The sequence below is a fragment of the Thunnus thynnus genome, chromosome 8 (assembly GCF_963924715.1).
Source record: "Thunnus thynnus chromosome 8, fThuThy2.1, whole genome shotgun sequence".
NCBI classification, from domain to species: domain Eukaryota; kingdom Metazoa; phylum Chordata; class Actinopteri; order Scombriformes; family Scombridae; genus Thunnus; species Thunnus thynnus.
The window spans coordinates 30,891,189-30,915,246 of NC_089524.1; the positions used below are offsets into that span (position 1 = coordinate 30,891,189).

The 24,058-nt window shown below is 40.1% G+C and overlaps 1 protein-coding gene across 4 annotated transcripts in view; it reads right to left on the reverse strand.

Moving 5' to 3' along the window:
* LOC137188328 (inactive N-acetylated-alpha-linked acidic dipeptidase-like protein 2) overlaps window positions 1-24,058 on the reverse strand; it is a 581,495-nt gene that overhangs the window by 83,155 nt on the left and 474,282 nt on the right. For all 4 annotated transcript variants that reach the window (XM_067597950.1, XM_067597951.1, XM_067597952.1 and 1 more), the window contains one exon: window positions 15,542-15,631. In XM_067597950.1, the coding sequence (XP_067454051.1) occupies window positions 15,542-15,631 (90 nt within the window). The remainder of the gene's footprint in view (window positions 1-15,541; window positions 15,632-24,058) is intronic.

Here is a 24,058-nt window from a genome sequence, read left to right on the forward strand (position 1 = left end):
TCTGTTACTGTCATAATAACACATACATATGAGTTGGTATATTTTTGTTTGTTTATTGGAAAAATAATACTCTAGTACCATAAACACAACTATCACAGTTAGTAAAGTAACACTTAACAATTCAGCTTTATGCAGCCTACCACTTAACATTTTGAAAGGATAAGCAGAAATTGCTTTACTACCACTTAGTAAAAACACATTAGTATGTCCTGCACTCTTGTGGTCTGGAAGGTGTGAAAGTCCTTAATACTCGAAAACTCGAAAAACTCAAAAGTTTGATATATTTAGAGGTCCGAACCTGAGTATACTAATGCAACACAGCACTCAAACTTCCTGGCACAAAATCACACACTCATCCTGTATTTGTGGGATTAGGATGCTGTATGTTCTACCCACAGCAAGTGGCACATCTCTCTGCAGTAGCAGAGGGTGAATAAAGGATAGATAATGAAAAAATAATTTTAACACAAGTGTTTTCAGTATTTTCAGCACTCAAGCATTGAAATGTGTTATTTAATAGATGGTAATGCAAGGTCATTTGCATTAGCTTTTTATAAATGGTTTGTATTTATTTTATTAAAGCTAGAGTAGATTTTTGAAGCATGCTTAAAAGGTTTGATGTGGTCATTGGAAAGGACAAAATGTTTATGCAAAAAGTTCATTAGTACAGACACCCTGAACAGGATGTATTTTTGGGTTCCTTCAGAGCTAAGAGTTTTATACTGCAGATGCATTTCTGTCTTTAGTTTGGTTTATTTGTCCATGTAAGAGCAGCTGAGTGAGACCTTATTTGAGACTGAACTTTTGTGATAAAGTTCAGAAACATCTTTGCAGTTTTATGCTAAGTGAGCATGTCATCCAACTATCAAGAAACGCCATAGATGGTTGGTTCAGAACGTTTTAAACTGTAGGTTGAGGCACCAAGACAGCCATATTTTTTAATTTAAGTTACACATTGTTGTTTCAAACCATCTGTTAGTTAAAGCACTGAAGAGGTACCCATCTGTCTGTTTTGAGTGCTGTCAGAAAGGCTAAAGTCCAGAACTCTGAAGAGGCCCTGATGAGTCTTTGGATTTTAAGGTGGAACTGAAGAATGATAGTAAATGACTCAGAGGCACTGAATTTTTCATGACATCTTAACTAAACTGTCCTCAAAGCAGACCCAAAATAACTTTCCTCGAGGGAGTGGGCCAGTTTAATTACATGCCCCATACCTTCTCATTCTCCACACATTTAGTTCAAGTGCTTTGAGTTTGAAGTGGAAGTCCCACAGTATGTCTGTGAAAACTACTCACATTTGCAAGTGTGTGTGCCGGAAAATGGAAGACTACACACTTAAATCATGTACTATACATTTATGTATGTGTACTTAACTATGTATAGGGGTGTGTCTGAAAGTGTTAGCATTAATGTAGGCAAGGCAGTGTTTGGCACTATGTATATTTTCACTACAAGAGCCATAAGAGGGTAGACATACGGGACAGGGGAGAGGTACAATGCGAGACATTAAAAAAGAGTAGACAAAGGGATGAAAGAAAGTGAGGTGGGGGGCAGAGACTGGGTGGTGGTAAGATGGATTGTGAGGTCTGTATTATGCAGGTGTCTGGTCATCCTTCAGTGAGTTCTGGCCCCCATAACAGGTGGCAGACCCACTTATGGTGGGTCCCTGCATGATAATAGTAGCAATACATTTTAATGATCCTGGATCCCCGGATGGCTGACTTTGTAACTGGGCTGAAAAAGGTTAAAAGAGTTAAGAGGGATTTAGACTTGTCTTATGAGATCACAGCATAGCTTTGGAGCCTGCTCACTTAGCCACTGTAGCCACGCTGTCAGCTATGCTGTGACTGATGTGCTCAAAAATGTAACTACACGTCCGGGCTACAGCATCCATGAGGATACAATGTGGAGACCATGAGAAGTGTGGCTGTTCAGTTATCTTCACCTTTTCAGTTACATCAATACCACTGTAAGGCTATAAATGTGGCAAGGTGGTCAAGTGGGTTGACAGTATTTATGCTGTAAGATGTTCAGCCTCATTGTTACCCTTTCACTCATAGACTGAAGTGGTCATTACTAAAGCCCAGTAACTAGCTGGTCAAGTGGTTAACACAGTGGTAGCTTTGAAGTATAAAGGCTGACAGAGTAGTTGCCCTGAGCTTTCTTCTTGAAATACATTTATAGATGTTGACCCTCTAAATTGTTTGTTCACAATTGACCCCTAGGAGACGTCTGAGGGGCCCCGGTGTCTCAGGAGGGCAGATCTTATCTCGAAAAAGCCCCTTAGGCCTTACAAGCAACAGCACAGAGATAAATCCAATCTATCAACACACAAGCCAAGGCTTTGATCTTTCTGGATGGAAAAGCCTGTTTCCCCTCCTCCTTTTTGCTCTGCTATAATCTCTATTTGCTGCTCTAATGTTCCCCTTTTCCTGAAAATGTATGGAAGAAGCAGTGGGCAAGGCTGGGAAGTAATTGCATTAAACAAATCAGCTTCACAAGAAAGGTATTACGATAGTGATATTAATATTAAAAGCAATTTGGTGTAATTGATAGCAATGTTTTTTTAAGTCAAGAGTAAGAGAACTATAGAACATGTTTTTTTTCAAAACTTGAATGAATAAACTTCAGTGAATCTATGAACACAACACATGTAGTATTAAAAAGTGTAACAGAATTGACATTTTTAAATGAAGAGGTGTGCCAGTCAGTCACATCTGACAAACAATTATTATAAAATAGAGAGAAAATATTTCCTTCAAACCATACAAAACAATAAGGCAAATAGCAAGTAGCAATGAAATACATGTCACCAAAAACCAGCATTGCAAAAACAAATAAACCACAACTCAATTCAGTTTTCAATAGGTGTATTATATCAAGCAAGCAAAGCAATATTGGTGTGTGTGTGAGTTCATACATGTGAAAGACTCTTCATAACAGTCTCAGAGTTCAATCCACTTGGTTAAGAGTCCATTTTGTTTTCTCCATGACCCCAAAACAGTTCAGTTCAATCCATTTCACGACCACAAAAAGAAAGATAACTTAAAAGTCTGCTCCGGCTTTTACCACAGATGCCCACAAAACAAATAAAACCAGGAAATCAAAATTAAAATAGCAGCATCTATATTTGCAGTTCAGTAATAGTGATTATTTACAATATATACACCGGGTACCCATGGCACCACTGATCAGTCAGTCAGTTGTCAATCAGGTTTGTAGTGTCGGCCTTAGCTCTGCCAAGACCGGCAACTCCTGGAGAAACTCCACCTGGGATATACAAACATTCACCAAATGATTCCTCCTGTTGACACAGACTCCAGACACAAAGCTTATGTTTTACCATGAGTTGGCTACAATGATGCAGACTTTACAATGCAATCTGATGCCGAGGGTAAAGCTGGCGTATCTCTCCTCCACTAACCAAAAACACTGGCGGCTCTGAGACATACTTATAGATTTTCTGGAGGTTGGTGTCACACTGTGCAGGTTTTTTGGAGGGTTTTGATGGAATTATTGGAAGATAGTGGGTGTTAACTGTGGGAAACATGAATGAACTCTTGACAGGTGGGTGGTGATGTAATTCTGATGGCTGGTCGGTCCAGAAGTATGAAGTAAAATGCATGAGTAACCTGTGTAAAAGCAGTGAGACTCACAGGCTGTTAATCCCTGTGGACAGAGTGACTGTGACGATGGCAAGATTGTGTTGTGTGGCACAGCAGCAGTAAACTCTGTATAGGCTCTGTGTAAGGGAGGAGGTCTGTATATGGCTGGCCTATCACGGAACAATGTGACACACACTCAGCTCAGTTGATTTTACTCAGTTGATAGTCATGCTCATAAAAAGAACATTATCCATACTGGATACTAATTTGATACTAATTTAAACTGAGTATTTCGGCTCAACCCTACTCCACTGTAGATCCTTCATACAATGCGTTAAGTTGGACATAATGACTCCAAACTATTGTGGCTTAGAAGCTACTGTAGCTACCTTTCTACAAGAACTTAAACCGTATTGGTGTTAAGTTTATCTGTCTATAGATTTGTAAAATTATTCCTTAAGGGACAATTTCAAGTCTGCATCTGTTTATCTTGTATTTTAACACTATCAGTTTCATCATTAAACAGTATGGATGGAATTCTATAAAGATGACGACATTCTCTTCATAACAACACCTTGCCCATCACTTCAAATATTACAGGGTGATTTTCAAGCCTTACAACTAGCTCTCATGATTGTTAACTGGTATTTAATGTGGAAAAGACCAACACATATTATATACTTGCACGCATGCCATTTATGCTTAAAACAGAGACGAGAAATTGATTTTACTCATCTTCCTTATAACAATGCATCTGACTTTCTCCCTAACATTTACATCTCACTCCTGTCTTCTCCTTCTTGGTTATTATACCATCTTCTGCTCTGTCATTTTCTTCTTTTGATCGTCTGCATCTTCTTCCTGTGTCTGGCTCTTTACACAACTTTATTTGCCATTTTATCCTACTCCCTTTGGTTCAATTATTTATCCCTATGATTCACCATTCAACTTCCCTCCAGTTTATACCAATCAATTGCTCTTTAGGAAGGATCTGGGGCATTTAGTCTCCATCACATCATCTATTTTTGAGGGCTTATCTGCTACTTGTCATTCTCCCTCTATGTGTCTGTTAACTCTGTTATCATCTACCCTTCCTTTCTCCCTGTCTCTTTTTCTTTCTGTTTTGTCTCCCTTTACACTTCATTTTGTGTTTCCCTCAAAGGCAAGGACATGGAATCAATTTCAATGATACTAGTAAATTGCTTGTAAATATAGTCCGAATGTCTTGGGATGGCGAAATTCCTTTTGAAAATGAATGTCCTGAGGCAGGATACGTCTTTCATCCTCAAGTCTTTTGTCCTTGAGACTGTTCTACTTCACTGATTGCCTGCTCATATGTTTTGGTGGCAAATTTCTTCATTTTTGTTTTGAAAGCATCAATGACATCATTAAGGATCTTTCTGGCCATGAGCTTAACATGCTCCATGTGAGGAACTATAGCCACCATCAAGGTAAAGGCATCAGTCTGCTTCAAACAAAGTGCTTGTCAGATTACAAAACAGTATCCGAAACCCTCCCTTCACACCCTTTAAGTTGCAATAGGCAGGGCTTAATCTCATAAATTTGGTAACAACCCAACAAGCATGGCTGCACCACGCTGTGTTTGCATGGTGTGCAGAGGTGAGAAAGTATGCAAGATTATAACTTCTCTCTCAAGCATTCTTCTTAAATTTTTCATACAGGCAACACCATGAATGCCTTTGAGGAGAGACAGCTCAAAAGTGTGTGCCATTATTCCCACTGGTAAGATTCCTCACATCTCGCCCCTCTTTATGAAGGAAGGCTTTTCACTCTACCTTGGAGTGTGGCTATTCAGAACAGCTATTAACACTTTTGCCTTTAGATGTGTTCAGACAACACTTGGAACTAGTTAGTGGTACTGACACCTTAAGAAAGGACATGACCTTGTACATCTGAATCTTGATGGAGTTGAATTACAAAGAAGGTCATTTGTCACTGCCTTGCAAGCATTCTCATCTGGTACCTCTACAGTATTGTTTATTGGTGACTTTCAAACTTACAATGTTACACAAGGTAAAAGGTTTAGACAACCAAAGCTTTTTGGTTACTTTTGGGAAAGATCATGGTCACAGTTAAAAGAACCCAGCCTTGATGGTTTGTAGGGACATTATACGTACTACCACAATAGGTCCTTGTCTGGAAGGACCTCTTGTACTCAGTATGAACAGGAACAAGGGGAATACCTACAGCAAGAAAAAACATTTTCAGTGTTCAAATGGGCACCTGCCTATTGTTTTAGAACAGACTTGAAAATTGTGAAACTACTGTATCATCTAAGTTTTTGAACAAACAACCAATGCTGTATTTTTTCTGGTAAGGGCACTTTCAATTGGTAACAAAGGAGAATGCTATTTTGATATTATTTTGCAGTGACTAAGCCAGCAACAGTAAAGAGGCGTGCTAGTGCTCTCTGACGTTCGCCTCATCAATGCCAGGGTCACCATGCCAAGCCATGGGAGACCAATTCATGCACAATGTCATGCTTAAAAAATTTTCTACACAGAGAAAACTGCCCACTGAGACAGTGAGAGAGGCCAAGGGAACTTGGGAGAGGAGAAAGAACAAGAGGAGAGAGAGAGACGCCTGCTGTTGCCACCTGTCACCCTGAACCCTCCCAACCAAGCTGTGTCCAAAACCACACTTGACAAATGAGTACAGGGACACAGAGCATAGGCACAGTGCCTGAGCTACAACACAAACAATGCACATACACCATTCCACAGAGAGAAACGGGTGGATGTGAGGTAGTGTGTGTGTGTGTAAGGGGAGGTGGAGAGTATAGAGTGAGTCTGAGAAAGACTGAGGCTATATAGTTGGACGAGAATATTAACTAAAATAACAACATAGTACAAAGCACTTTTCCATGTCATGTAACACTTAATTCATTTTCAAATTGTATCAAAAATTGTGATACCAGGCAGGCCACCACGCTGCAGAGCCTGCACTTCAGGCCACACCCCAATCAGTGATGTCTGATTGGACTGTGACCAGGAAGACACACTTGACAGGTAACGGACAACAACTGTTGTGACATCATTGATTGAGGTGTGGCCTGTAATCCTTTAAGGTGCAGTGAGACCAGAATTGGCCAGGAAATATGTACTTGCACAATAGTATAGGTGGTATAGAGTACCAATAACCTATAAAAGGCAATAAAAGGTTATCAGATAAGTCAAAGTTATAACTAAACACATTAATAAATAACATGATTGTCATTACACTGCTCTCTGTGGTTTGATACTTATAACCTTAAAAGTGACAGAAATTTGTTCCCCATTCATTTCACTAAGGAGTCAATTCAAATTTGCTTCCATACATGAATTGATCCTGCTGTTTTCAACCTGATGTAACTTTAACCTGTGAAATCGGGAGGTTCTTTGGAAAATGTTTCTTTATACATTTCACTTTGATTATTTAACCATTTTTCTTTTCTGTGATTCAGTTGGGATTTTGTCTTTAAGAGCCTGGTTTTCCTGCTTTATTTTGCTTTGTTGTATCCTGTCATTATGTATTATTTGCTGGTACAATGCACCAGTCACACAACGGGGATCATCACGTTCTTTATAATTGTTTTTGCTAGACACCTTCAGTGATTGAAACCAGAATGATGTCAGGAGCTTCACTGAGGTAAAAAAAAATTATCTCATGACAGACTGTAGGATTTTCAGACTTGGAACCATGCATTTTTAGAAAACTATGCTGTATGTTTTAAATTGGTTTAACTTGTCAGGCATATTCTGAAGGTTCATTTGGCTTGTTTGATAGATGTCCATTTTAAGTAATAGTATATTAAACACAAAGCCACAGTTTGGTATTTATGATACCTAGGAATCTAGTGGAACTGTCTAAACCCACTTTTTCTATAGTCTATTTTTCCCTTATAAGTTGACATAAATTTATAAGGTAAATATCTAGAAAAAATATGAGTAAGTCAAACAGGAAAATGAAATGAAAGCTTTATTATATTTACAACTACAATGAGTCTACACATACATAGTACAGTGCAGGAAGATATGTGCGGAGGTGTGTGTTTTGTTTCTCTTCATGTGTCCTCTCCAGATTGATTCTTCATTAATAAGTGGTGAAAACACACACACACACACACACACACATGCACAAACCACATAAGATGTCACACAGGCTTTCTGCCTTTTTTTACCCCCCTCCCCATCTTAATATTTAACATCTATCTACTAAAGCAAGGAATCTCTGTCTGTGTGTCTGTGTGTCCTTTGCAAATCTCTTGAACCGTTCATTGGATAGACTCCACACTTGGTGGGTGCACTGCTGGGGAAAAAAGGGAGTGCCGTGTCGAATTTGGTGCAATTTGGAAGCACGGCATGATAAATATTAATAAATTTCAACTCTGAATAAACAAGCCATAAGACGCTCCTCTCTGCAGCATGGGGCAGGGCTTCTGGGCTCTACTACTGCATGTCATGACCAGAGCTGTACAACCCTGCCATGAGAAAAAGGAGGGGACGGCATCTCTCTTTGTTTGATAACGTTAAAAGTTAGGCCTTGTTGTGGGTTTCCTGACTCATTTTAAAAAAGACAAGAAAAAGAGAGAGGGGGAGAGCACGCTGAGAGCACGTGCAAGTGACAGAGAGACAGTGGTGGAAAGCTTTATATGAGAGAGAGAGAGTCCGTAAATGACAGAAACACAAGTTATTTTCTGATTGTTTCACAGTGGTTACAAAGCACAAATAAGCAACCATCAGACCTTCAACAGGTGATTTACTGTGGAGACAGATGCTCTTTTGGTGGAATTTGGACATGCAACACATTTTATATTAATAAGCTTTGAATAAACAAGTGAACAGCGAGCTGCTCAGTTCTGTGTCTGAGTGCAGTGGGGGCTGTTTGATACAAACACTGTCACATTACAGCAGGGTGGGGCTTCTGGGCTTTGACTTGCTGGGCAGGATAAAGGCACACACCCCGCTCAATTAAACTGCCTGAGAGAGACGAACGAGCATACACAGGGGAAAAAAACAGAGGCGCAGGCAGTAAAACTAGCCAATAGGAGCACAGACACATTTGATTGGCAGTGGAGTCAACCAATGGAAGGCCATAAACTGTTTCTATGGTTCAACCTCAGTTTAGTCTCACTGGTGAAGTTTCTGTCTGGATTAAAAACATTTAACTTATTAATTCCTAATCATTTTAATTGATACATTTGTCCATTGATACATATATATATGGTTCCCAAGAAATAATAAACAATCTGCCCGTTCCAAACAGGCATGTTCTGAACGGGCACTGCACTAGTGGGGAATAACATCTCTGCCACCTCCCATTTGCCCTTCATCATGACATGTGTCAGGGTACTCTTGGCCTTGTTTTTTTATGTAACTGTCATTCTGCCTCCCTCTCTCTCTCCTCTGTTTTCCCTTCCTTTTATAGTCTGCATAAATCTGGCACTTTGCCTGATCTCCAAGGATGTGATGATTAAAGCCAAACAACAACCCTATTTCTCCTTTGCCCACCATGGCTGCAACCTTCCTCATAGACACACAAAAGCATTTTCATCAGAGCTTTCACACTGATGACTGGGCACATCCCTGTAAATAAACACACCCTTTAGGTAATAGGATAAAAATGTCAAGGCATGTAAAACAATACTGTCTGTGTATCTGGCTAATATAATAATTTATGCTGCTACATTTCTTGTCAGTGTAATTTTAAAGATGCTGGTGTACGGCCTTTTAACTGAGAGTGCAGGCACTTTCCATTGTGTTGAAAAAGTTGCCAGATATATTTAAACACACATCAGCCTCGTCACATAGCATCACATCAGTTGACATGGATAGCACACACAGGATGTAATATACGTGTTATGGAATTTTCCATATTCAGGGGTTAAATAAATAAATTGGGTTATACTGGGTCAAGCCTGGGCCTTGAGGTCACACTAATATTCTTAAGAGGAAGGAGATATTTTCTCCTTCCCTTGAGACTCAGAGTAAATGTCTGTGTTAATTGGGGAAAGCTGGAGTCTCTCTGATAAAGGGTGAACCAGCGTTGTCCCAGTAACCAAGGTCAGGGAAATGGCCCGTGACTACCCAAGCAACACAGATAGTTGAATGTGTAGATTCATGGGCATAATCAGACATTCAAACCAGAATGTGCTGCCGGTGACCTGAGGCTCCATGCAACGTGACCTGAACTAACACAGGTAAAGTGCAATTCCTTGTTTAGAAACTAGTGAAACAATTAGACAAATTTTTCATATTATAGGATGATCTGTTGGGTTAAAGACTAAAAGCCAGACCTTCAGAAGGCAGAACAGGAAGAAACAGCATCTAAGTGCAGACCACCTTGACATTTACTGTTTCTGTTCTCTGCTAGGCCAAGCGTTCAATGAATATTCTCAGCAATAAGACATCAAGGCTCCTCGACATTTTCTTCTACCTGAGGTATTGACCAATGCTCCGAATTTCTTCCCAACAGTATGGACAGGAGTAGTTGGGGTATAGTAGCCAGGGTGTGCTGATCCAGAGAGATAATGTTATAAAAACAACTGCCACTTTTGTGGAGTGTTGACGTTTATCAATGCTGGACAGTCACATATCCTGGAGCACTTCAAAAATACTAAACATAATGAAACATTCAAATCATAAACTGAATATATTATATAAACATGAGGAACTACATTATGGACATTTACAGAAAAAAAAAAGAAAAGTTGGAGATTGAAAACAAAGAAATCAGGAAAAGATGAATTCTGGCCAGGTGACATTAATATTAAAAACAAACGAATGAGATGCATGATCATGACAAAAAGATACTTCTATTCAAAAAATGTGAAGATGACTGAGAGGAAACCAAAAGAAAACAAAAAGCCAGAACTATACAGTACAGCAAAGAAAAAAATGAAAAAAATGGTGCAAGACAGGTGTGGGGTCAGATACTGCTCAATGCCTTACACCTGAGGAGGAGAGGACCTTTTCCAGTCAACCAGAGAGCATTGACCTCCATGGAGGAATCCTGCTTGGAACAAGCTGTGAGCCTGGCCCATCTTATTTTGAGATGGCTCCATGTGGATCAAGTATTTCTCTATTGCCTTCACAAGGCCAATCCTCTAACAAGTTTTTCTTCCAGGTCACCTTACCATCAGCCTTCCTCCCCAGGAAGACTGAGAAGAAGGCAAAATTTAAGAGTTTGGAAACAACAAAAGAAATATCTCAGATCCAGGGATTTTAACAAAGACCTGTGGAAGGTGTCGGGGGGAGGATACAAGATTTTTTTTTCATTGTGCTTAGGCTGAGGCCAAAGATGATTTTCCATCTGTAGTGATGCTCTCCAAATACATAAACAAATACCTCTGTGCTTGCTGTTTTACCTGTTTCAGTTATTGAATTCTAAGTGCGTTATATTGCAGTAGTGGTCTACACTTGCAATGATTTATAAAATGTCAGTCTTGAACTGTGCTTCTTTCTTGTATTTACAACAACTTTCTGACCTTACAACAGTCTTCTCAGTATTACACTGACAACCATTCAGCTGGCAGTAGTTTGAAGTTCCTCTAATAGTGTTTTACCTTCATTTCTTGAGTCAGTTAATCTTCCTGTCACCTTTTCTTTGGTTTTTGTTCCCTGTAAAGTGTGTCTCAGACTATACCTGGTCTTTGCTAAAGGTAAGTGCAATAAAAAAACAAGCTGAACTCTCCATTACTCCATGGAACACATAAAGAAAGACTTATTGGATGCAGTGCCGTGACCTTTTGGCAGCACATTTTCAACAGCATCATGAAGGCATTATTGACATTCATGCATATTTAGGGTACATTTGTGGGGGGTGTCTGAAAGTAATGAACTATATTGTAATTATAAAGCTTATAGTAGAGTTAATGATCACGTGGGAAACTTTCAACCAAAAAAGTGACCTATGACACAAGCCTACAATCAGAGACATGACCTCAGTAAGGCGTCTGTCTCCAGGAACAGACAGTAACCAGTGTGATTCAGAGGCCTGCTCCTGACTACACTGTACTGTATACCCAACAAGGCAAACTAACATGGAGATAAGAGGGACCCTTTTGGAGAAGTATAGCAAGCTGCACCTCTTTTGGTTGATTGATGGGAGTCATTTCTATAATGGCACCATTTATGGATGCCGACAGATACATTTGTCAAAAGAGACATTGTGGCATATCATCACTAGTGCCTGTTCACAGGCTGTGCGGTGAGAAGGACTAAAACTACACACAACTTCTATGTGTTTGGAAACTCATCTGTGGTTCAAGAGGCCATTGGCATCTCCTTGGGTACAGAATCCCATTGGACTCAGTGTTACTGAATGCAGTGCATTCATTATAAACCTTATGTCAAATTCTCTAAGTCACTGTGTGATGAAGAGTAGCAAAGGTTTCTGGAAACTACCTTCTTGTATCATAAATGGCTAATATGATTGTGTTTCAATGAAGAGTTTCAATTGTGCTCTGCTTTAGGCTTTAATTTACCTGCAAAAATAACACATGCAATACTTGAAACTTGGTGTATTTTCGGTATTAACACAGTCAAATGGTTTGGTAATGATACAAAAAGGGTACTAGTACTAAACTACAGTCACCCATGTTAAATCAACCCCAATGTCAATACATCCATTTCCAGATTTGTACACACAGCGCTTCACAACTGCACAAAATGTGTTGAGTGTTGAGTCATAAGAATGACCTGTCCTTTTTTCCCCTTATTTTGAGGTCATTAAGTTCTCTCCTCTTCCCATTGCAGGTGAATGAAGGAGGTGTCGAATGTAAGAAGAACATCAAGAGAGAAAAATGAGCTGCCAATCACCAGCCTTTTAGCCAAGCAATCACCATCTAGCAGGGATGGGATGAACGTGAAGGTCACCTGCACACTGGACAATAACGCCATACATACATTGCTGATACCGATAATATATGCACACACGCATGCACACACACACTGCCAAAACAAACGGAGACTGAGGCCACGCTGGTGATAATTCTGTGTGTATGTGTGTGTGTGTGTGTGTGTGTGTGTGTGTGAGTCCAGGTCTTCAAAACTCTTCACAGTCAACTTTACCAACACACTTCTGGGAACAGCAGTTAATTTTACACACAAAAGCAAATCCTTCTAGCAGACAGTAACACAACAACTCGTGTCAATCACAACACACAAAAATCACTCGTAAATCACTTTGTGATCACTACTTTTTTTTTTTAAAAATTGTGTATATATATATATTTTTTAAATTGCTGATAGTGCAAGTACATGTAAACAAGCTTTTCATTTTTCATTACAAACATTTCTAGCTCTCTATAGAATGTCCTAAAGTGTATTCTACAGGAATGAGTCATAGTATTGCAGCAGGAAAGGTTTCAATGGACTTTATATTGGACAATTTGACTTGTTTTTTGGTGGGGGGTTGATTGAATATAGGTGTACTTGAATGTTGTTTTGATTTGGCAAATTGCTGTTCATTTGATGACATGATATTTTTTGAACATAAACTGGAGAGTTTTGGAGTGAGGATGTAAACACTTATAAAATGTGCTGCAGATTCACAGAGTGTTGTTGCTTGTTTGTGTTTGAGTGAGAAGAGTATTCAGGAAATTTGAAGACTGTGATCATTGAATGCTTTTTGTTCCTGAACTCAGCATGTTTTCATCAGTATCTGATTTGCAGTGAAATGCAGCCAGGGCTTAGACCCAGAGAAAACAGGTGCTACGGTACGCTCACAACCCCACTTGTATATGCTTATATAGTACATTTACAGTTGCACTCTGAATCATGCATACATCAAACAGGCATACAGTGCAGACAGAATGCTACAGGAGTCTAAATACACAGATGGCAGCCAGCTCACCAGAAGGAAAGCTTGTTTTGTACAAACTTCTCCTCTTCTCTCCCACATATTCTGCTCACCCAAATTAAACTGCTTCTGTCTTTTCCTGCATTTTCTGCAGGATTGAATAAAGTCTTCTTTGTTTGTTTATGTGGAGGAGGTGTCGAACATTTGAAAATACACAGTAGTAGGTTGATCTACTAACTTTGCTAACAGTTTGTGCATTTTGGCAGTGCAGAACTCTTGCTACAGCGGTACTTGCAAACTGTAATTTCATATGAGGTGCCAAGGTAAGGACGCACCAAAATGAAGTGTCTTCATTTAGAGCTGGGCCTCTATAAAAGAGCATGAAAACGTCTCTGTGGCTTATGTAAACTGTGACAGCTATCCTACGGTGGCAATAGCTGTGGACAACTGGTGGCATTTATAAGCGATGAGATTGTTCCTCCTAACAGTCAGGGTTATTTTTAAAAAGGACCAATCTATTGGCTGAGATAGAAATCCTAATTTGGCAACAGGTTGCGTAAGCAGTATCTATTTCTTCTGAGAAGTCATTAAAGAAGAAAGACACAGAAAAGTTCTAACTTTTATGATTATAAGAAAAAGAATGAAGCTATGATCACACAGGGTGCTTATTTAGCGGAGGAGTTGTGGAGGCGGATGGAGCAGTAGCAGTTTTTTTCCATGCTGCTTTTAACCCTCTAAATGGTCTTTTTACACAATTCACACTTTTTGGAGAACTGAAAGTGCAATGTTTAAAATCTGCAGCCCAGAGTGTCAAATCGTCCAACATCCCTGTGGCTTTGTCTCACAGGCACATCTCCATTAGATCTGCTGTGCTAGGAAACTAGAAGTGAAGACCATAATTATTGTTCCTGCTTAGCCTGCTTCATAATATCAGTAAATAGTATCCGACTTTGAATGTCACAACTAAAATGGATGATGAATTTTTTATGCTTTACTTAGCTAATGGCCATGCTAATTTGATCTGCTACACCAGCTAAGTGACTGACAGCAGCTGGCTTTGATACATTTGAATATGTTAACAATATCAGTCCAGCCACAATTTAACTGTTTATATTAGCTTATCAGCCATCTCATGAAGGCCCGACATTTCAGTCACTCAGAAGCTCATGAAATTATGGGTAGAATTTCCGGTAATGAAGATTTACCAGATGTTAAGTTAGTAACATCTAGTAGGTAAGTAAGTGTCTTGGCAACCTTTAAGGAGGAAAAAAGTACATTGAGGCACATTTAAATTAAGACAAAAAGAAGTAATTCTGATCAAGAAAGATGTCTTCCATTGAAATGAATACAAACTGAAGTAAAATCAAAGATGGCACGCAGGATTTCTTCCTCGCTCACATTCAGCATGCAGCTCAGTAGCAATGCGCTCAATGCTTCCACTGGTGGCCAAAAGCTATTTTGCAATAATACAAAACTGTAGTCTTCTTTATATATCTTTCAGGGTTAGGATACCATATTTTACATTTGTAGGGACTTTCTTGGAGGAGAGTTTTCTTGGTCAAATCATGATTTTTATTTGTTACTTTGTACATATTTTTTATTATTTTCCCCACAATGTCAGTCTCTACAAAAAGATGGCCTACAATCTGGATGTTCTTTACGTTAATACATGAAACAAACAGAAATGTCATATTTCCATCATGTTTTCAATATGGTTTTCCATTGTTTGAGCCTTGACTGGTGTTCTTTAAATTCTGTCATCTTGTTGTGTCTTCTTCTGCAATGGTTTAATGGGACCTGACTCCCGATATTTTAACAATTTTCTGGAAATTTTGTGAAAATGTGCGCTACATTTCAATTGACACTTGACTACTGAATATTGTTTTGGTGCATTTAAAGAATTTTGCATAATTTTGCCTCCTCTGTTTTCCCTGCTTCTAATATGGCTTTAGAGTTGATATAACAGGCTCAGCTGATGCTATCATGACCCCACTGTAATAGTATTTTTAATTGAGTATATGACTGCATCAGACTATTAGTATTGTTACAGTGTTAGATGTCATTTTGAAGTCATGGCAGCCATTGGGCTATAGAGATTTTATTGGTACAAGTATGTTTAATTAAGGCGGTCCTACCTTGGCAATGGTCTCATGGAACTTGAAGAGTGGGTCCAGGGTCTCTGGTGACTCAGCAGAGAACTGAGCCTCTGACAGGAAACTGGTGGTCTGAGGTGAAAGAGAGGAGGAGAAATAAATATTCCATCACATATCAAACCGCAGTATTCTGCTTTAAAACCCTGTCTGCTGTCCTGTTCTTTCAAGTCAAATCATTGTCTCTTTTGGAAACATTTCCGTTATTGTGGGACCACAATGATTTGAAAGTCCAAGCATTAGTGAAACAAAAGCTTACCCTTTTTCTCTTCGCTTTCTTATCTTTTCTATTCTCGTTTGTTCTATTCCGTTCTAAGAGCTGAAAAGAGTGGAGTGACCTGCCACATTTTTGACAGGGAACAACAGTAAATGCTCTCAGGGCCACTGAGCTGCCAGAACGTTTTGTTCTGCTGCCAGATGCACACTTATACGTGTGTGTACACACACACAGTCCTAGATGCTGACACAAAGTCCTGTAACAATGGATGCACGCACCCCAAACTACTCCACTGCCACCTCAGCACACTTTGAAGTCACAATGAGATGCTTTGTTTTGGGACATTACAAAGACATTGTGCTGCCTTTGTAGAGTTTTTTTACTTCTTTTTTTCATGAATTCAAATTAAGTTGCAGGCAGCTAAGAATATAAAAGGTTCAAACACTCACTTTCTGCTCACTGCAGCCTAGAAATCCAAAAAAGTATCTGGCAACTCTTGTTGTGTCGTACTTATTTCAGACACACTATAGCTGCTTTAGTTACACACTGTTTAGTTTGTAGATATCATCCTGTATGTATGGTTGAGGTTGTGTATAACATGTATGATGTGTGCAGTGTCTGTTTATGTTAAATACCCATTATGAATGACAAAGTCCCTAAAGGAAAATAACCTTTTCCATTCATTCATTCATTCATCTATCCATTTATGTATGGAATTCTACTTGATGACTTTCAGTAGGCCATTAGCTGGACGTTAATATGTACAGTTAAAGTTAGTCTAATAATAGTGTTTCATTCATGGAGCACTGATATGGGCATTTGTACAAGAAATCGTGAAGTTGCAAGTTGCTTTCACAAGCTAAAAGCACAGGACTGGTCTAGGCTTGCCGTGACAGTCAGTGTTACCGGTGTTACATGATGTTCAGGCATACACCAATTACACGCCGATTAGAGGTGTGTGGACCTAACATGGACCTTTTATGTAGTTACACAGGGTAGAGCAGGATGTTTTTCTGGTCAGTTTACCACAACACCAGCAGAGAGTTTTCAGAGAGTTTGGACATGTTTTCATGGAGATCTATGACAAAGAGTGTCACAGCATGTAAGTAAATTTCTTTATCATACTTTTTTTTCAATTAGTTGAGTTGTGTGTGTAAGTCATCGAATCCAACATTATGTTGTCTTAATAACAGTATTGTTGCCTAAAACGTAGCATAAACATGTAACCAACTCATAGCAAATGTTAGCTAGGCTTCAGAAAAACTACACACGACGGGGGTTATTTGCGACATGATGTTACAACTAAGGCACTCATCATCAACGATAATGAAATAAAAACAACTAATTCTCACAACTTTTTTTTTTCACAGAATGAGACATTACAAGTGAAAAACAGATAGGGGAGTGAGTAGAGAGGTTCTGTGTCTTGCTGCCAGGGATGCGGATAATGGCAGGTCTATCAGAGCAGTGGCGAAGTCATATGTTATCCGCCATGTAACTCTCCATCGTTTTAGCATGCAGGAGAGGAAGCTGCAGGAGGCTAGTAGCCACAAATCCCCCACCGTGGGTTACTCTCAACACAAGCAGGTCTTCAGCACAGAGCAGGAAAAAAGGAAGCTCAGGGACTATTAAAAGCAGCATCTGCCCATGGCATGGTCAATTTTGACCCGGGAGGACAACAGGTGTCATTATGTGCTGTCATCAAAAAAATTGAAATGGTTTTAAAACAGTATCCTGACTAAACTTTTACATATACCAGTCTGCCATAATCCATCAACATATTTTCCTCTGATCTCAACTATAGTTAAAATAATTCATAATTTCTTAGTCAGGATACTGTTTTGAAACCATTTCAATTTTTTTGATGACAGCACATAATGACACCTGTTGTCCTCCCAGGTCAAAACTGACCCGAGGACAACAGGAGGATTATGCGTAACCCCACAATGCCCATCAGGAAGCCACAAGCAACCAGTGTGGCCAGGGCCTCAAGCTTCAACAAGCACAATGTGAGCACTTTTTTTAATAACCTGGGCAGTGCATATGACAAGCATGTTTTTAAGGCTATAAATGTCTGGAATATGGATGAAACAGGGGTCACAACTGTGCAAGCTCCAGAAATAGATAATCACTCCCAAAGGGCTGCAGCAGATTGGGGCCATGACATCCGACAAGAGAGGTAGCCTAGTTGCTGTTGTAGCAGTTGCTGCTGCGGTCAATGCACATGGGAATTCTATGCTCCCTTTCTTCATATTTCCTCGGAAGAAATTCCATGCACACTTTATCTGTGATGGACCCACTGGTTCTGTTGGTTCAGCCAATGGTTAAGGATGGATGCAGGAGGTGTTATTAGTTTTGCCATTTTGCCTACCACATGAAGCCATTGCAGGAGTCCAAGGTTCTCCTTTTGTTGGATAACCATGCTTCCCACATGTCGGTGTCTGCGCTGAATTTTTGCAAGGAGCATGGTATTTTGCTGCTGACCTTCCCGCCTCACTGCACCCACAAGCTCCAGCCACTGGACAGAAGTGTGTTCCCCTTTTTAATGGGTAGAGTTAACACCCACCCGGGTATCAATGTGACTATCTATGACCTAACTGGCATTGTTGGCAAAGCCTTGCCACAGGCGGCAACCTTTGAAAATATGTCAGGGTTTAGATGCACAGGCATCTGGCCCTACAATTCTGAAATCTTCAGTGAAAATGACTTTGCTGCAACCTTTGTAACTGACAGGCCAGAACCAACCACTGCCTTGGTGTCTACTCCAGGCCCCTCTGTGACCTCTCCTGCTGTGCCCACCCATAGCCCCTCTGTGCCCACTCCTGCATTCTGCCCTGCTGAAGTCAGGCCCTTCCCAAAGGCTGGACAAGAGTGTTGCCAAGGCGAGGAAGAGGATGGTAAGTGACATCCTCAAAGACAATCCAGTCAAACAGGACATAGAAAAAGAGTAAGAGAAGAGAAAAGGCAGAAAACAGGCACTCAAGGCCGGAAGAAAGATCTTGAGTTCAAAGGAAAGGAAAAATGAAACGAATCAGTCCTCTGAGGATTGCCTTGTGTGCGGTGAAGATTTTGCCTCCTCTGTCCCTGGGGAGAAATGGGTGAAGTGTGTCTTCTGTGTGGGGTGGGCACATGAATTGTGCACTGAGGGGTTAGAACATTATATTTGTCATGACTGTGACAAACAGTAAAACTGTTTTGATAAAAACAAGGACACACACTGTCATAGATGTGAAGCATTCTCATATAGAGTAAACCGGTCTGGCACAAAGTGTCATGCCTGTGAGTCGCCACTAGGGGTGGAGTGGCTAAGTGTGAGTGAATGACTGAATGGGTGAGTGAGTGAGTTAGTGACATTGCCGGTTATAGAGGTGCTTCACATCTAAAAAAAAGACTGATGTTGTTATATTGCTAGATAGATATATTGGTCAGCTGATTAAGGCCTTTTTTATTCCATATGTTGACATTAACTTAATCCAAGGTGATCCCTTGACATTTATTCATGTAGGCCAATCCTTATAATCCACATATGTCCATTCTTAGTGTTTGTCATGTTTGGTCATTTTGACCTTTTTAGTTTCTTAGGTATGAGTTTGTTTGTTTTTTCCTCAGATTGAGCTGCATTAGACTTTTGGCTCCCAAACTTTTGGCTTGTGAATGTGTTTTTCAATACATACTTTCAAAAAAATAGAGCTGGAAATAAAGCAGAGGGGAGAAAAGAGAAGAGAGAGAAAAAAGGGATGCTGCAGTGTTGCTGTGGGGGATCTCTGGTTGGGCGCTAGGTTGAAACCAGGATGCGTCAGGATAGACTTTTATTATTTTTCTTCTCTCTCCCTCTCCACTCCTATACAACCACTTCTTTTCATAGTTTGTTTGCTTGTCTGTCCGCAATCCCCTTTCTTTCCTCCTCTCCCTTCCTTGCTCTCATTGCTCTCTTCTGCTATAGGCCACTCTCAGACCTGTAGGAGGTTGCTGGCCTGTTGCAGGTCAGATACGCTCTACACAGCCCCCAACCCTACAGGAGGGGTCCGTTCATTTGGGTCTGAGGAGCATCTTTCTATTTGCCAGCCACATGGGCCCAGTATGAGTAACTCCAACATTTTTCCCTATTGGCCCACTGCCCCCACTGTCCTTTTGCTTTTTTTAAATATAGAAATAAAAAACATTTAGTTCATTTTTGCATATCAACGCCCACGTTCATCAAATAAAAAATGCTCTAATCTGTAAAATACTAAGTGTGTTATCAATACTTGACCAGACAACAGACACTACAATTATAAACTGAAAGTGTCTGCTCCGTCCGCGTGTGCAGCAGAGTGGCAGCACAGAGTAGCGGAGTCAGATTTCACTCATCACATGACGAGGGTAATGAGAGAAAGAAGGTTCTGGAGTTGACTTTATATTAATTATTGTTAATACTGTGCTACATTACAGAAAAAATACAAAACTCCTTCAGAGTGAGACGTCTGTCCTCCCTCCTTCTCTCTGCTGCAAACACACATAGCTGTTAGTGAGCAGCTGCTCTCATGTCTCCCCGGCAGCCCGACTACTAAAAACTGTAGTTATCAACTTGACAGGACAGAGGAAACACTCCAGAGGAAACAGAATTAAACTTTTAGCTTCTGAAATAAATTTTTTAGACAGCTCTGATGGAGCTCAGGATTTATCAGGATGGCTGCTTTACTTCAAACCATTTTACAGTACGAACCTGGAGTGTGTGTGTGTGTGTGACCTTTAGATGTGTAAAAGAACGCAGAACATTAATTAACATTAAATCTCCCAACACACTGATTTTGTCGGTGTGTCAGGAGATTTAAATAATCAATTAAGTTAAACTGCTGTGTATTGTGTGTGAATGCGCACAGCGTCTCTCTCAATGGGGAGACTCACTTATCATTCCTGCTGTGGTGGGACTGCTGCAAGTATTTAATAAACTCAAACATTTTTTGGGGAGGGGGTGTTTAGTGGTCAGCAGCCCTGCACCCCCAACTGAATTCATGTTCTTGCAGCTATGGGCTCATCCACCAATTTATGTGCCATTTATGAACCACATTCACAGCTAAATTTGTGTGTATTTTCCTGCACAGTCAAGAATGGTATGGACAGTTAATAGAGTGTAGGAATGTGGTTTTCTATAAAATATGTAGATTTTTTTTTTTGTGAGCTGACTGGAACTGAAGCAACAACGGCTATAGGCTATAACGAATGCACAAGGGATATGTTGCATGTGCGATTTCTGTCTAAGTTAACACCCTCTCTGTTGTCTGGGTTTATGTTTAGTTGGTTTATGTTTGTGCGATAAAATAGTTAAGTAACAGTGCTGTATACTGTGGAGCCGATGTGCAGCTGGTCTTGCTGGTGTATATATATATTGTATTTTAGGCTGGGTAGGTTATAAAAGATGCTTTTTGCCTGCACTGTTGTGTGCTGCCTGTATACATAGTCTGATGCTCTGTTGGTTGAGCATGTTGGATAAGCAGTGTTTTGCTCTTATTGCCTTTGCGCCTATGCAGAACATTGCAAAGTAAACTGGTCGCTTGTTTGTCAGTTCATCTATGTTTGTTCATTTTTTTCCTTTTTCTAACTTTCATAAATTGTGTTTTTCTGGGAGAAGATGGCCCACTTACTTTTGTATTGGCCCACCCAAAATACAATTTCTGCCCACAACACTGGATTCTACACAAAACCCCAGATTACATTCAATGAGAGAATGGACCTCACAGAACTTGTGAGAGGGGTCTGCCTGCAGGTCTCCTCTATGGGGACACTTCCGGTGCAGGCTGCACACTTGGGGCAGCTCCACTGTCAGGGCAGGAAATCACATGTTTTTTTTGTGTTTTTTTCTGCACTGCATTAAAAACCATAGAAGAAGATGTGAGACATGCCCATGGTTGTTTTGAGGAGCCGTACATAGTGGTGACAACATGACTGTGACTAGTTTGGTTTAAAGTAATTCAATAAGGCAATTCATGCTTGTTTTAATAGTAGCTATATCAAAGAAATGTTAAAACTGTAATGTAATATATTGTTGTAGTGTGTTGTTCTCTATGTGACTTAAGCCCCTCTCACACATGCAGTCTATCCCTGAAATGTTCAGGAACATTTCCTGCATGGAGTCATGTGTGAATGGGTGCAGGGATCCATATTCAGGGAAATCCTTACCGCCAATTTCCCACCTCAACAGCTTGTGACATGACAGGAAAATGCCAGTATGGCTGAGTTGTGAATGAAAGCAGTAACATTGCAGGGACAAGCACGTAAAGAGTTATGTCCAACACCATGCTCCACATGGTGAGGAATTGCCTGAACAAGTAAGAAACCAGATTGTGAGATGTCATAAAGATGAGAGAGGGTACAAGATCATCAGGAGGCTACTGAAAAGAAGCCTAAACACAGTTGCAGCAGTGGTTAGGAGGTAAAAGAGGATCCAAACTACCAATAATAGAAGGTGCAGTGGCCATCCCTGAAAAATGATGGCACGCATGCACAAATCACTATTTACCCAACCTTGTGTTGAAAAACAGACAGGCAAGTGCTTCTGAATTGGCACAAGGAATATCTGTGGAAATTGGTGTTTCAGTGTCAGCTCAGACAGTGTGAATGACATTGCATGAAGTCAACCTCTACAGACAACATCCAAAAAGAAAATCATTGCTCACAAAATGGAACAAAACTGCAAGATTAAACTTTGCCAAAGAAGATGAGAAGAAGCCTGATGAATATTGGCAGCACATTCTTTGGTCAGATGAAATCAAAATAGATTAGTTTGGATCAGATGGGGTCCAGAATGTTTGGCATGGACCTGGTCAGGACTACCATGGTGACCACATAGTGCTGACCATGAAACATGGAGGTGGGAGTGTGCTGATATGGGGCTGCATCAGTGCAGAAGATGTAGAGGAGATGACATGTATAGATGGCACTATGAGCGTAAGTTTGTATAACTAAATACTGAATGAAAGGTGACTACCAGTCACAAGAGGGTTGGCAGGGGAGGAATTTTTCAACATGACAATGATCCCAAACACACTGCAAAAATCACATAGGAGATTTTAAGGAAGAAAAAAGTGAAAACTATGACCTGGCCAAGTATGTCCTCTGACCTGAATCTAATAGAACTTATTCTAAAGAGAAAGGTAGAGCAACAAAACCCCTCCAGCAAAGAGCAGCTGAACAGAATCATCTGTGAAGAATGATTTGTTCTAGATTTGTTCTAGACTGGTCTCATCCCTGCCAAGGCAGTCTGCCTACAGTCTGCCTGTAGGCATACTGACAAACTTTCTTCAAAAGTTAGAGTGCTTTCCTCACTGGGGAGTTATACGATTGTCTAGATCAGTACCCTGAGCTATACAGAGGTTTTCTCTCCATGCAGTTGCCCCTCTTTTGCAACAAATACCCCTGTAGTAGCAGTGGGGAGGCAGCAGAGGTCCTCAGGGGGTTGCCAGTGGAGGTGCAGGGGTTGTTTGACCAAGTTGAGGTTCTTTATGTGAAGCTGAGAGGACTTTTAGTGCACTGCACAGGCTTGGCTACGGGCTAGTATGGCCCAAGACGGATTGAACAATATAAATGCCTGTAATGTACATAAAGAGAGGTTAGACAAGCTGAACATGAAAATTATCTGCCAGGAATTTGTTGGATCCAGCGACACCCAAAGATTAATAATAATAATACTAATAATAATAATAACTGTATTTGTATAGCACCTTTCATACAAGAAATGCAGCTCAGAGTGCTTTACAACAAAAGAAATTACATGCACCAAGTGCTTTACATGAAAAGGACATAAAAGAACATAAAAGCATGTAAAAAAAAAAACATTAATGAAAGTGAAACTAAAATATATAGAATGTATACTGAATAATAATCAAAGAATAAAAATATGATAAAAACAAGTTAAAGCATAGAATACATAGAATGTATAAAATAAAGTAAAATATAAAAGTGCAGTAGAACATAAGTGCAAAGCTGACTGAGCATTAAAAAGTGCAGCAGAGGGGAAGTGCAAAGCTATTTAAATGCTCAGGTAAAGAGACAGGTTTTAAGCTTTCTTTTGGAAGTTTCTAGCGAGCTGGCTTCCCTGATATTTATCGGCAGTTCATTTCATAGTTTGGGGGCTTAATTGACAAAGACTGTGTCACCGATCTTTTTTCAGCTTGCTGGGAACCTCCAATAAACCAGCAGCAGATGATCGCAGTCGCTCTCTGATGATGTCACCATGTGGCAGCATATACAGTGAGAAATACGTTTAGTTCTTTTGTTTAGTAGCCTAGTGGTGCCTGTCTCCTGCT